At 33.3% G+C, this 14,973-nt stretch overlaps 1 protein-coding gene and 1 pseudogene across 4 annotated transcripts; both read left to right on the forward strand.

Moving 5' to 3' along the window:
* The first annotated feature begins 4,400 nt into the window (after nucleotides 1–4,400).
* On the forward strand, nucleotides 4,401–8,104 carry LOC109074299 (annotated as a pseudogene).
* A 428-nt stretch (nucleotides 8,105–8,532) lies between these two features.
* Nucleotides 8,533–14,973, forward strand: LOC109067307 (tumor necrosis factor receptor superfamily member 14-like). Of its 4 annotated transcripts, none has more exons than XM_042729628.1 (9): nucleotides 8,533–8,575; nucleotides 9,003–9,080; nucleotides 9,808–9,933; nucleotides 10,037–10,192; nucleotides 10,309–10,393; nucleotides 10,470–10,624; nucleotides 13,240–13,253; nucleotides 13,477–13,527; nucleotides 13,608–14,973. In XM_042729628.1, the coding sequence occupies exons 1-8, from the start codon at nucleotides 8,533–8,535 to the stop codon at nucleotides 13,522–13,524; spliced, it is 705 nt and encodes a 234-aa protein (XP_042585562.1). In that variant the 3' UTR covers nucleotides 13,525–13,527; nucleotides 13,608–14,973. The 4 variants fall into 4 exon arrangements, with proteins under 4 accessions (XP_042585562.1, XP_042585560.1, XP_042585561.1 ...); XM_042729626.1 differs by having other exon boundaries at nucleotides 13,477–13,520; XM_042729627.1 differs by having other exon boundaries at nucleotides 10,482–10,624; nucleotides 13,477–13,520.

The following is a 14,973-nucleotide window of genomic DNA, read 5'->3' on the forward strand; positions in this document are numbered from 1 at the left end:
TTATGCACTTTAAAATAAAAACTTTTATCAATTTGGGGATTGTATTATTCATTGCTGCTACTTTAAAACTTTAAACTGTTTCAAATTTGGGCTTTTTTTAAAAAAGGGAAAAATAAAAGGAAAAAAAAAGGTTTTAAATTTTTGGAAAGAAAGTTTTTCCCAAATTTTTAAAAAACAAAAAAAATTAATTTTTTTAAATGTTAATTTTAATTTTGCCTTTTCTTTTTGAATTTTTTTTTTTTAAGTTACAGCTAAAAAGACTTTTCCCAAAAAAAGTTTCAAGACTTTCCCAAACAAAAAAAAAAATTAATTTTAAACCCAAAACAATTTAAAAAATAGAAAAATTTTAAAAATTTTCAAAAGATTTTTAAAATAAATTATTTTTAATTTTTAAATTTTTTTTAAAAATTTTAAGGTTAAAAAAAACCCTTTTTTTTTTTCCCAAAAAATTTTGACTTCTTTAATTTTTCTTTCCCCCTTGGGAAATTTGTTTTTTAAAACTAATATTTAAATCTTCAAAAGAATTTTTTAAAAATTTTAAAAAACTTAAAATGTTCCCCGGGGGTAAAAAAGGTGTTTAAAAAAAAAAAACCCCTTTTAAAATTTTTTTTTGATTTGGGGGTTTTTGGGAATAAATGTTTTTTGCCGGTTAAGGCCCAAAAAAAAAACCCCATTTTTTTTTAAAAAATAAAAAAAATTTTGTTTCTTTTTCATCCCCCTCTTTTGAAAAGCTGGTTTTTTAAAGAAAGTCATGTTTAAAAAGGGGGTTCCTTGATTGGCCCCAAACCAGTGCATTTTATTTGGGCCAAAAAGAACTTCCCCGGAAACCCGTTTATGCCGACAAATTTTTAACACGGCCGGGTGTGAAATTACCGTAAAAAATACAAAAAACCCCCCCTTTTAAACAAATGGATTTGTTGCTTTAAGGGGTTAAAACTAATCGGAATTATACCCCTTAATGTTTTTACACATTAAAGCTGAAAAAACCCCAAAACAGAAAAAAAAAAAAATGTCGACGGGCCGGGGAAATTTGAAAACAACCCCCAAAACTCCCTTCACACGGGCCCAAAAACTTTCGCTTTAAAAATTGTAGTTTTTTTCCCCCAGGTTAGGAAACATTTCCTCCAAAATGGCACACATCTGAAAAAAGGGGTTGAACTTTCTTAAACAGGAAAAAACCCAACCACTGATTTTGGGTTGTGCCCCCTTTTTTAAGGCCAAACATAGTTTTTTCGCCACAATAAACAGGGGCTCCCCCAAATAGCACCAGGGGGCAACAGAGAGAATCAAGGTTACCCCTTTTTTCTTTTTTTTTCAAATTTCAGGGGGCAATAGTAAATCTTCCCCCCATCGGGAGATTATGGTTAAAAAAACCCGGGGTGTTTTAGGAGGTGGGGAAAAAGTCAATTTTTTATAAAGAATTTTCCCCCTTGATTTTTCCCAAAAATATATCCTTCAAGAGAAACAGTACTTTTTTTAATTTAATTTTAATTTATTATCAATTCCAAATTTCCCAATAAAAAACCCAATTTTTTAGTTTTGTTGATTTGAAATAAGATATAAAAGGAAATATAGAGACCCCAGAATAAGAAAGCTTTAAGAACTTTTTAAAGTTTGTGGGAAATTTAACAATATATTTATTTTTATTTTTTTATAACGCTCCCTGTATTAAAATCTTTTATATTTTTTTTTTTGAAATTGTATACTTTTCCCCCCCCTAAAATGATTTTTTTTGTTGTGATTTTTCTTTCTTTCTTTTTTTTTTTTAAATTTCTTTTTTTTCCTTTTTTTTTAATGTTGTTTTTTTTTGATAAATTTGGTTTTTGAAACCCTTTAATAAAATATATATATATATATTTTTAAATCTACAAAACCGCCAAAATAAAAAAAAAGATTTTCAGGGATTTCCTTTTACAGGTAAGACTGAACAGTTGTGTCTGAATGTTTTTTTGGGCATTTTTTAAAATTATGTTGGATTAATTAGCCACCAGTGTCAGACTTTAATAGCTTAAAATCACTAGCCGGGAAAACTGAGAATTTTTGAAATCAAAGTTTAAAAAGAATTCTTATTAAGTTTTAAACCCTTTTATTGTAGTTTATATCATAAAGTAAATTTGGGTTTTGAGCACAAATGTACAGTGAAAACACTTTTACAAATCTCAGACCGCCCGGATTAGGACGGAGCCAAAAATCACTTTAATTTCCCAAGTTTTTTATTTTTAAAGAGGGGTTTTTTATCACTTGTTTATAAGGGGGTTTCCCTAGTTTTTCATAAAAACTGTGAACTGATTTATGTATATAAATATGATTATGACAAGGAAATACTTATGGGAAAACTGAAGAAATTTTTCTCGTATTTCCAAGAGACAAGGCTATATTCCCCAGCCCAAGGGTTTTTTGAAAAATTAAAAACCCAGAATAGCTCCCCTGAATGAATGGCCAGAAGGGCCCCTGGTCAAATTCCCAAAACCCCTTTCTTTTTCTCCCCTGGAACAGACTTCCAGGAGAAAATTTGTAAGGGTAATTTTTATAACAATATCATTTAATATAATTTCCCCCATTAAATGTTTCTGTCGTTTTTGTCAAATATTTAAATATAACCAGTTTCTTCAGTCAATCACAATACTAGACTGCATTTAACACAGGCTGTTTAAAGCTGATCATGTACTGTATGTGTATTTAAACAAAAACTGCATAATGTAAATAAACTAGAAATGAAAAACACAGGAACTCATTATGATATCATGACAAAATCATTGTTTATTATTGCTCTCGATGTTGTAATAATGATTATTAATTTTTTGTAATAGAAAGTTTTTTTTGAGGGGGAGCATCTCATATTCTGGCTATTCGTTAAACATAACTATACTTCCTTGACATTTTGTTGTACAACGTGAAACTGCACACTCTCACACCCCAAAAACATTAACGGTATGTATTAACATATATGGAAAAATAAACAACCATTTCAAAAATTGTGTTTTCTGCATGGGTGTATGTAATTTGCATTGTAGAACAAAATGTCACATCGCAGTTGCTGTAAAGCATTATTTCAATACTTTTAATTGAATAAAATTTAGGTGCAAATCTTGAGGGAAGCGTGGAGAAATAATTTTTTGGTCAGGCTTTGTCATCAAGAACTAACCCACTCTATTCTCTAGGGAAAGCTAGAAACTGAAAAACTGAAATAAAATGTGCATCTTGAGCTGAGATCTGATTCAGAAGATTTTTATTATATATATATATCATCATGTGTGTGTGTGTGTGTGTGTGTGTGTACATGTATATATTATACTTGAGCTCATTAATTAAACGCACTTTGGAATTCACGCCCACAATTTTTTTGTGTTGTGTAAATGAAGTTGTCTTAATTTGTTTAGTAATGGCTACACAAATACTATTATAAATCTGTAAATTTTTATGATTATTTATTTTAATTTAGAATTTATTAATTTATTCTTCATTATTGTCTATCTTGCATTATTCCACCCTTGATATTACTATTTATTCTTCTGCTAAGCTTATTCACCTATTGTTATTTCATTTATTTATTATGGTATTATAACACATAGAATTTGTGCTATTATAAATCTATTATATCAATTTCTATTTCATTGTACTGTTGTACTCGCTTTTTATATTTATTCATCTTTAATACAAAATATACTACATGGCGGCTCTCTTTTAATATTACATATCACTTTTTACTATGTTTCCCCTTTACTGTGCACCATTTTTAACGCCACTGTAACTATTACTGGATCTCTATAAAGGCTTATCAATTGCATTTGTTATTGTTTTTATTGTGTAGTTTATCTGCAGGCCATAGAGCGCTATCAAAAATAAAAAAGGTGACTACCAGTGTGTCACGTTTTGATTTGCATTCGCTGGTTGCATTACATTTTCTCAATGATGGCAAATTATTAGTGCTTTCTTAAAGATGTATTTATTTCCTGATTTTTCCCCTAGTATTTCAAATGGAATGAGCTGTGTTCCAACTTGAAGCACAAAAAAACAGCTAAAATGCTGGGGGTTGAAACACAGAGAAAGTAATGAAAACAACTTAATTTAATTCCTCTGAATGTACATCTGAATTACATTATATGTATACTGTAGCGTCACAGAAGCTACATGAACATTAGAATTGTAAAACCGAAAAAAATCAACTAAATCAGGTGTGAGCTTCTACAATTTCTTAAGAAAAAGTGGATGCTATTAGTTGGCTTTAACCTGTATGTAGATCACAAACTCCTGAAATCGGTTGATAAAATGTAAAATGCTATCGAGTTTTTATCCACCGCATCTCCCCTGCTTACTTCCCTTCCTTTGTCTGTCACTATTCACACTACGATGGACGCAGCAACGGCTCAAAGCGGCCAATGAGGCGTCTTGTGTTTGTTTGCACCCCGCCAGAAGAAGAAAAAGAAGCAAGTGATGGCTGTGTGACACTGATATGCTTTCCAGTAGAAATAATGAAAGATTTTTACGCAGTTCTGAAAATGGTAACGCCACATCGTCCGTCGTCAGGTCTGAATTTTCATTTATATTCATAAATAACAATTTAGCGGTGCCTCCTAAAAGCTATTCGTAGTTTTAGATGTTGGACGTTTCTGGTTTCAGTTTGTTTAGGCCTTTTTTTTTGCAGAAAAAGCCACAACTAGCATGAAATGTCTTATCCGTTTAGTCTAAAATGACCAATGAACAGATGTATGTATCCAAATTTCCCAGGCTCATTTTTTGTAGCACCTGTGATACGTGATGCATGTCTTACTAAATGCGTAAAGACCCTTAGACCATGGGCATTGCTATGCCATTTTTAAATGACTACTCAGCCCCCCTAAAAATTTTGCATTTAGCTCCATAAACTACATGAATTAGTGATCGCCTTCAATTCCCCTTTTTAATCTTTTTTTGGTCAGGTTTTGTCATCACAACTAAACCACTCTATATTCTCAGGGAAAGCTAGAACTGAAAACTGAAGATTTTTTATTATATATATGTGAGACTGATTCAGAAGATTTTTTTATTTTATATAAAATATAGTGTATATATATATATATATATATATATATATATATATATATATATATATATATATATATATATCTCAATCAATTATTGATATTGGTTCTATTATTCTGACTGTGTTTTGTTGGTTCAGGTTTTGTTTCTTTTTGCTTTTGTTTTATTTTGTGAAAGTGAAAAAAGTAAAAAGTGACATGAAATACAACCAAGTATGGTGACTCAAACTCTCTAACCACTGTAGGGCCACGACTTCCCCTTTAGTTTAGCACAGTTGATACACTTTGTATTTATCATTGTATTTTGAGTACACTTTCTTTCTAGAAAATTAATAAAAAATTATTTAAAAAAAAAAAAAAGAAAGTGACATTATCACTAACTTTGATCTGTCACGCAGTTTAAGCACTCTCTCAATAAAACTAAGTTATCCTTATAATAACTGATGCTGTCTACACTGCAAAATGAATCTCTTATTTTACATTGTAACGCATAAACTGCATTTTGCTGTTTATGATGAGAGAATTTACAAGAGTACGGATTTCAGTCAGCTGAACGCTACAAGACTGTTTCTTCATGTAATCGGAAGACAGACTGGATGATGATGAGAGATCAGATCTCTGTGTGGAGCACTGGCTGCTGTCAGACTCCTTGTGCGAACAAAAAAAATCTCACTGGATTATAACAATTAATGGCAAAAGGAATGTCTGTAAAAGTAAACTGATATTTCCTACTGACACACTCAGCAGCAAAGCAAATCGTCTTTATATCAGCTATCGACCCCCCTTATTTCGGCATCGGCATCAGCCGTCAAAAAACCAACAAAAGACCCCCATTACTACTAATTAAAATCCTAGAATTGCCCCTGCCTTAGACCTTTTTTGTGCTGCATTTAACTTTAATTTCACTCTTCCCTTTTTGAAATTGTGACGCTTTTAGTTTTTTTCATACTTAGAAGCATGTTTACTTTTGTATATCAAACACTGCTATGAGCCTTTTCACATTTTAATAACCTTTAACACTTTAAAAAGCAGACATTCACAATGAAACATTAAGATAGAACATTAGCTATAACCTTTTTATTTAAACTCTTTACAGAATACAACTGATGACTCTGTTTACTCAAGAGGAGTCAAGCCGATTGTGAAGGAAGAAGTGTTTGTTGGAGTCTTCTGCCAAAGCATTTAAAGCCTCAGTCAAACTGATCTTCTGAAGGCAGGAAACAGGAAATCAGGATCTGAAACACCCCTAATGTGCATATAAAAACACAGAATTAATGTACCTCTCGGTGGACAGGAATGCCAAGTACTGGCATCTAATACATTATTTAATGTGAAGTTGTGAAGAAAGAAATAGATTCATGAAATCTGAGGGTGAAACATTTTCATTTACTTTCAAATGGACTAAATAAACCTCCCTTGCACTTCATATGGACATGCTGTTGTTAAGGACCATTATGTCAACTGTAGCTATCACCACCATTGCTAATTTGGGACTTTGTTTCTGTGGATGTGCCCGTGCTGAATATGATATAAATGGAGAATGTTGCCCCATGTGTGCCCCTGGTACAGTAAAACTGTTTATTTAACATTCTGTATGATAAAGGCTGGAATACACTACACAACATTTGGACAGATTTTTGCCAAATGTTTTTGATGCTACTTGCCAAAAGTCAGAGCCAGTTTGCAGCTTTTAGGCAGGCAGAGTTGACAGATTTTACAAAAAAAGAAATAAATAAATAACCTAGTTTAGAGGATAAAGCTTTTTAGCTTAAGGCTATGATTCTATCGATTTTACTTATTTCAACCAAAAATTAGAACCATGATTTTTCCATATGGCTCAAAACAATTATCTGCATTTTATTTCAAAAATATATATGTATGTGTAATTTGGCTGTAACCAAACAAGACTAGAATGATCAAATCAGCTGAATATATATATGTATATATCTGATAACTCATGTGATGCAGCAATGTGGTCACTTATATATATATATATATATATGAATATGAAATACAGCTCCAACCAAAAAAAAATAAAATTATAAAACAAGCTAATAACCAATGTGATCAATCAACAAAAAAACTTTCCATGACCATGTTAGTATGATAAACACACACACATCATATAATCATTTTATTCAAGAAAAAAAAACACATTTTACCCCTTTTTTTCAGGAAACCATGTTTATTGGCATTGTACTATAGATACCAGTACAACATGCATTCCTTGTCCTACATCAACATACACAGATGGACCCAATGGACTTTTATCATGTTTTCCCTGCACTGTGTGTGACGCAGGTATGTGCCCAGTGATAAAAGCATTAATTTATGTTAAAGAGATATAAATCTTTAATAAGCAAGTGCTGTCTAATGTATTTATACTTTAAATATAAATATAAATGCTTTGTTTTTGTGTTCACAGTCCATCAACTAAAAGTGCAAAAGGCCTGCACAAGCTCTGCAGATACAATTTGCATGAGCCTCAGGAAGGATTCCATTGCATTAAACTTAATAAAGGCTCCTGTACATTAGCAGTGGAGCACTCAGAATGTAAACCTGGACAATATATTAACAAAACAGGTGAGAGTGTATATACACTCAACTGTAGATTTTTAAACGGTGACAAAATGCATGCAGAATGTAATTTCTTATGATTTACAGCAATTTTCTGATTTAATTACTGAGGTTATCAGAATTTTTTGATTACCCCAGTAATTACAACCCTAGTAGTAGCTTTATTGACATTTTACATCTCAGTCTTAATACTTTTACAGGAACAGCATTTAGTGATACTGTTTGTGTAAACTGCACATATGGAACTTATTCAAACGGATCTCTAATGGCCTGCCTACCACATTCAAAGTAAGTAGTGTCCACAGATTTATAAATGCCAATTAAGAATTATTCTGATAAGAATGGACATAATAATATTACAATTAATCTTTAGATGTGAGACTATGGGACTTGCAGAAGTTAAAGCAGGAACAATGTCATCTGATGCCAAATGTGAGAAAGTGACTTCAGTTGGTCTTATAGTTGGAGTCCTAATTCCAGTTCTTGTAGCTGTAATTGTGGCATGAACTGATTTCTTAAAATAAAATACAAATAAAAACTAATTTAAAAAACAAAAATAACCAATTTCTTAAAATAAAATTAAAATAAAAACTAATTTAACATATTACCATTATTAACATTAGCGGTGCTAATACTTTTATATTGTAGATGGCTGTTGCACAACACAACGAGCCACAGAGAAAGATTTATAATCCAGTAGTGAATATTTGACTGTTCTTTATTAATGCAGTCAAACATTTAAAATATGATCATAATAGGGACCACCTTATTAAAATACTTATGTGGTTTTCAAACTGAAGTTACATAAAGCTTTATTTTATTTATTTTTTACAGAAATGGCAGACACAGTTAGACCGACATTGATAAGCCAGTACTAACAGGTAAGAGCCAAAAGCTGATCAAAAAACCTCAACAACACAACTCAAATAACTACATGAGCACGACCATTTTGAGATTCGTCTGTTTCCTCCTATCCGGTAAGACAAAGACCAGTGCGATGCGATTGTGCTTTGAAAAGTTAAAAGCGCAACAACACAACTGAAATAATGACCGACTTAATGGCGAACATATTCTTAAGTCTTAGCAAAAGAGGATATTTAGTGAAATTTAAAATCTTTAAACCTTATAAGCTTTATTCCATTGTGCATAAATCATCCCTTACGATAATGGTAACCATGGTTTTACTACAAATAAGACCGAAAACCATTTAACCATGTTCAAATTAGCATGGGCTTGCTACACTAGCGGAACGTTACCCTACTATAGTTTAACCATGGAGTCAAACTGGTAATCAATACGCAAAAACAACGGCTAATAAATTATCCTATAATAAAGTCATGGTTAATTTCCGTAAGGGATGACAGTTTTGAATGTCGTAGTACTTTGAATTCTTTTTCTTAACAGTTGTCGCATTTGGAAAAGCTTGTGGGCCGAGTGAATATAGATCGGCTTCTGGAGAGTGCTGCCCAATGTGCAATATTGGTAGGATCACTTATCGTTAATCACATTTTAAATTACAAGTGACGCGATGCGGTTGTGTTGCTCTTCCCTAAAGCAAATACCTTAACCTTTTTTTATAACATCTATATTCTTAAAATTTAAATTATAAAAATATGGAAGCGACTGTCTGAACCTGTTTTTATACGGTCTATGGTCTGAACATTTAGATTTTTAAAATTTTATTTATATATATATATTATTATTTTTTTTTTTTAAATGTAAACTAGATGGAAAATATCATCTAAACTATATAAAAAAAAACAAATATAGTCAATATTTTATTAGTTTTATTGTAGTTTAACATTAGTATAATATTATTATAATAATTAAAATAAATAAAAAGTTATTCACCCATGCTTTCGTGGCTGAAATCTTGCCTTGCTGACAGTTCTTTGCTGCTTGTTTTTCTTCTGACTGATGTGCCTGTGTTTAACCTGAAATCAAATCCCTCAGTATACTAACAGTATCTTCACGGCTGGGCACACCTCCTGCGTCTGCTCATGCCCTGCATTTTACTTCTACTCTAAATACTGCTGCAGAATGCCGTGACGTCAGCAATAATTTACATTTACCACAAACCACAGCATCTGAGACATGCACTCAGAACTCGCTTCTCTGTTAACCTTACCTTGGTTGCATGTCTGCTCTGCTATCTTCCCACATCTAAGGTTAAGAACTGACTGACTGTTGCTTTGTTTGTTGTTTGTAGGATCAGTAGTACTCCGTGACTGTAGCGGGGATTTGAGTACCACGTGCAAACCTTGTCCTCCAGGAACATTCATAAGTGAACCAAACGGCCTTCATAACTGCCTCACATGCAGAAATTGTGATGAAAGTATGCTTGTGTTTTAAATGTATCTAATAAAAACATTTTTTATCTTATGTATTTATTTATTTTTTGCATTGCCTATATGAAAGTATTGTGTGTGCTCTTTTAGGTCAAGGACTTTACATCCAGAGTAAATGCACTACAATAAAAGACACTATGTGTGATGTCCTTGATGGATATCACTGCATTGATTACTCGGATTCACAGTGCCGTCATGCTCAGAAACATAGTGTTTGTGAACCAGGACAAGAAACAAAAAGACCAGGTATCGTTTCTGAATACTGTTTTTTTTATTTTTTTTATCATGATTCAGTGATTAAAGGGATAGTTCACCCACAATGGAGGTTAATTTCTGAGAACACTCTCTATGTCTGCTTACAGGAACAAAGACTTTGGATACTATATGTGTGAACTGTCCTCAAGGATTTTTTTCGCCATCAGGTCTGAACTGCACCAAATGGACAGAGTAGGTGAAATGTTATTTGTACTCCCTGCAGCATTTGCATATTTGTTATTAACAATATGCATTTATTTTTTCTCAGTTGCACATCTAGGAATGAAATACAGACAGAAATTGGCAGCTCTGTTAAAGATGTCACATGCACACAAAAAAGACGGGGAAGATATGGTCTCATATTGCCAGTGGCTTTAACACCATTGTTCTCCATAATTCTGTGCCTGTGGCTAATGTACAAAAGTAAGTATGCATGCAGGATGCATCTGAATTAAATTTTTATTAATGTGGAATCAGAATAGTTTAATTTGTTTATGGTTTTCTCTGAAACCTGTATAGCAAATACCTAACCAAATGCTGGCGGTTTTGTTGGTGATTATTAAATAGGCAGATTCTAACAAGTTAGATCATTATTAAATGTTTCTTTTTTTATTTCATTCACAGTGAACCGCTAATATTGATGTGATCTTGCTTGTATAGAGACCAGGGCCCGTATTCATTAAGAATCTTAGTGCTAAAAGTTGCTCCTAGTAACAAAATTCTTAAATGTGAGTGTTTCCCCTTAAAATTAAAGAAAAATAATTCAGAAAGTATCTTAAACATTAAAAGAGGTCTTGAGGTCCAAAATTGTTAGGAGTACGGACAAGGACTTTTAAGAGGTTTAAGAGTTTCTTTAGCAGTGGAGAAAATGGATGAAACATGAAGAGGGAGAAGAAATGTGCTGCACACAATGCATGACAGGGAGTTAACAAGACGCTACACATTAGATGGTGCAGGGATCATGTTTGTGACCGATCTCATTAGTGCCATGCTAACATCTGTCACCGCGCAGAAATACCATAGTGCCAGAAATGGAGTAAATCATTACATTAACATATTTGCCAACTGGAAAAATGCTACTTTGCAGCAGTCATGATTTGGGTCTGTCAAAACCTTCTGTAAGCAAAGTGATCACACAAACAATAACAGCACTTTCAGAACCTTATTGTGTCGCTGTTCATTTCCTATAAAATATGTTAAGTATGACAGCATAGTCAATAAAAATAAAGAATATACAAACCCGATTCCAAAAAAGTTGGGACACTGTACAAATTGTGAGTAAAAAGGAATGGAATAATTTACAAATCCAAAAATAGTGAAGCAATATCAGAAAGGAGTTTCTCAGAGAAAAACTGCAAAGAGTTTGAAGTTATCATCATCTGCAGTGCATAATATCATCCAAAGATTCAGAGAATCTGGAACAATCTCTGTGCGTAAGGGTCAAGGATGGAAAACCATCTTCGGTTATCTTTGGGCCCTTAGACGGCACTGCATCATATACAGGAATGCTGCTGTAATGGAAATCACAACATGGGCTCAGGAATACTTCCAGAAAACATTGTCGGAGAACACAATCAACTGTGCCATTCGCCGTTGCTGGCTAAAACTCTATAGGTCAAAAAAGAAGCCATATCTAAACATGATCCAGAAGAGCAGGCGTTTTCTCTGGGCCAAGGCTCATTTAAAATGGACTGTGGCAAAGTGGAAAACTGTTCTGTGGTCAGACAAATCAAAACTTAAAATTCTTTTTGGAAAACTGGGACGCCATATCATCCGGACTAAAGGGGAAAAGGACAACCCAAGTTGTTATCAGCGCTCAGTTCAGAAGCCTGCATCTCTGATGGTATGGGGTTGCATGAGTGCGTGTGGCATGGGCAGCTTACACATCTGGAAAGGCACCATCAATGCTGAAAGGTATATCCAAGCTCTAGAACAACATATGCTCCTATCCAGACGTCGTCTCTTTCAGGGAAGACCTTGCATTTTCCAACAGGACAATGCCAGACCACATACTGCATCAATTACAACATGATGGCTGCGTAGAAGAAGGATCCGGGTACTGAAATGGCCAGCCTGCAGTCCAGATCTTTCACTCATAGAAAACATTTGGCGCATCATAAAGAGGAAGATGCGACAAAGAAGACCTAAGACAGTTAAGCAACTAGAAGCCTGTATTAGACAAGAATGGGACAACATTCCTATTCCTAAACTTGAGCAACTTGTCTCCTCAGTCCCCAGACGTTTGCAGACTGTTATAAAAAGAAGAGGGGATGCCACACAGTGGTAAACATGGCCTTGTCCCAACTTTTTTGAGATGTGTTGATGCCATGAAATTTAAAATCAACTTATTTTTCGCCTTAAAATTATACATTTACTCAGTTTAAACATTTGATATGTCATCTATGTTGTATTCTGAATAAAATATTGAAATTTGAAACTTCCACATCATTGCATTCTGTTTTTATTTACAATTTGTACAGTGTCCCAACTTTTTTGGAATCGGGTTTGTATATACATATATAGTGTGTGAGTGTGAGAGAGAGTACGGTAAAACAGGAAAAATTATGCCTGTAATTTCAAAGGGAAGGCTTATAATAGACTCTTAAATCCTACCCTTAAAAGCGCTCTTTTATTTCCTTCTTAGACAACCAATCAATTATATTCTTCTGTAGCTAGCAACAGGGTCAGCCCTACCTCCTCACTAAGATAAGTTTTTGCCTTTTCCTCACTCACAGTTGCTCTCAGATTAGTCCTAAATCACTCCTAGTTAGACATTTTTAAGCTAAATTAGGAGCTCTCTGAGAGGATTTTTGGAAAATTTAAGCTTGGTACAACTGGTAACATAACATACATAAAATGGTAACATAATTTAAATGTTCTTTTTAGCAGAGATTGTTGGTATTTACATAAAATGGTAACATAATTTAAATGTTCTTTTTAGCAGAGATTGTTGGCATTCACAGCCTATTGTGTTTTGAGTTTATGGCACTGTTGTACTAAATTCACCACAAATTCTATTTTTTTTGTGTGTTTTATAGGTTATAAACTTAAAGTAAGTCCTTTAATTCTTTACATTTAAATAATGTCATGTGTGATGCTACATTTTAACAACTGAATTTAGGGCAATCATGTATTACTATAGAACTGTATGTATATTATACATAATGTTTAATTCTTTCAAATTAATTTTGCTCTGTTATGAGTTCCTTGAGTTCATGAAAGCCTTCATGATTTGCCTGGATGTTGATTATGTTGGTTGGTGTTACACTTTACAGCATCCTGTTGAAGAAACACCCTCAGAACCCAAATACAACACACCGTAAGAAGTAATAACTTTCTTAAACCTAGTCATTCTGGTAACAAAGTTATAATAAACCTAATATATGTATATGTTGTTTGCTCGCAGGGAGGAAAACAGTGAAGAACAAGTTATTTCCTAAATATCGGTCACCCTGCCGGATCTCCAGTGGTCTGCTTGTGACAGTATTGGAATCTTCTCCGTGTGCTGTGACCTTGACGTGGTGGAGAAGCTTGAGATCCTCTGGCACTTTGAGAACTATGAGAGGTTCAACCACAAAATCACTCCCAGAAGGACAAACTAACAACAGCAAGTTTTTTTTGTAACAGCTCCAGAGTAGACATGCATGGACATCAATATCATTAAAAGACTCACTCATCCCTGACAACAACAAATAGACAGCATCTGAAATAACATACTGCTAAAGGGCCGACTACACATGTAGGGAGACCAGGGCTGGTGCACACTTTTCTCAGTGACTGTTTACTAGGGTTGTATTTCAAAGTCAATGTCTTGATGGTAAGAAGTAATTCATTATAAACCACTGAAATGAAAAAGGTCACATACACATACAAATATCAGTTGACAAATCAGCCTCAATTGCCCCAAAGTTTTAATATATATTGCGCTTTGTATCGTACAATATTGTTTCTTACAGCAGTGGACTTAACCTTATTTGAACATTAAGGACAAATTTTTCTGCTTGCTTGCTTCACTGTGTATATAACACCCCTCCACTAATGTCAGATTGGCTGCCCTATATTTTAAATGTGCTAGTTGATCATTTATAATTAGGCACTATGTCTAATTATCTAAGTTCCTTTGTGTTTTGGGTTGTTGTATGTTTAAGTGACAAAAATGCACACAGCAACCTAAAACTGGCTTTAAATATTAAGGAAAACCGAGTAGACAATACAGGTCCCACACTTGATCATCTATCAATCAATCTGAGAAACAAGTTGTGCTGGTATTCTCTATTATGATTTGACAACACTTCCTAACATATGTTGGCATTATAAACAAACTGGAACATGAAAGTAATATTTAATGTGTACAGTATTTACAACTTTTCAAATGTTAATGCTTTTGTAAATGGATCTTTTCTATCTCTAATCAGGCTTATTATTTTGTATTTTAGGCTCATTTTAACAACAAAGTATGTGCTTTCTGCAAATGTAATTTGTGCAAGTGTAACTGATTAGTTAATTACTTTTTATAATATTCATATCGGAGTTGTGACGACGGAAGTTTTAGGAATGTGTAAAATCTCGCAGCGCCCTCTGCTGGTTAAAATAATCAGTCATACGATGGCCAGCTGTAAAACGGGGACATCTGGTCAAACTAAAAAGTATGTTTGTTTATGACAAGTCTCTCTGTCACTTGAGACAATGAAGGAAAGAATGCAGTAAATGTCACCCTATTGAAAGATTAAGTCATTGTTTCATTAAAACATTTCAAATGGTATTATATCTTA

The sequence above is a fragment of the Cyprinus carpio genome, chromosome B8 (assembly GCF_018340385.1).
Source record: "Cyprinus carpio isolate SPL01 chromosome B8, ASM1834038v1, whole genome shotgun sequence".
NCBI classification, from domain to species: Eukaryota; Metazoa; Chordata; class Actinopteri; order Cypriniformes; family Cyprinidae; genus Cyprinus; species Cyprinus carpio.

Excerpts from the sequence above, each read along its gene's own strand:
- LOC109067307 (XM_042729626.1), top strand. The coding sequence starts at position 8,533 with ATGAGCACGACCATTTTGAGATTCGTCTGTTTCCTCCTATCCG. Across the intron at positions 8,576-9,002 it reads CGTCTGTTTCCTCCTATCCG|TTGTCGCATTTGGAAAAGCT; the intron begins GTAAGACAAAGA and ends TTTTCTTAACAG. Across the intron at positions 13,521-13,607 it reads GAACCCAAATACAACACACC|GGAGGAAAACAGTGAAGAAC; the intron begins GTAAGAAGTAAT and ends GTTTGCTCGCAG.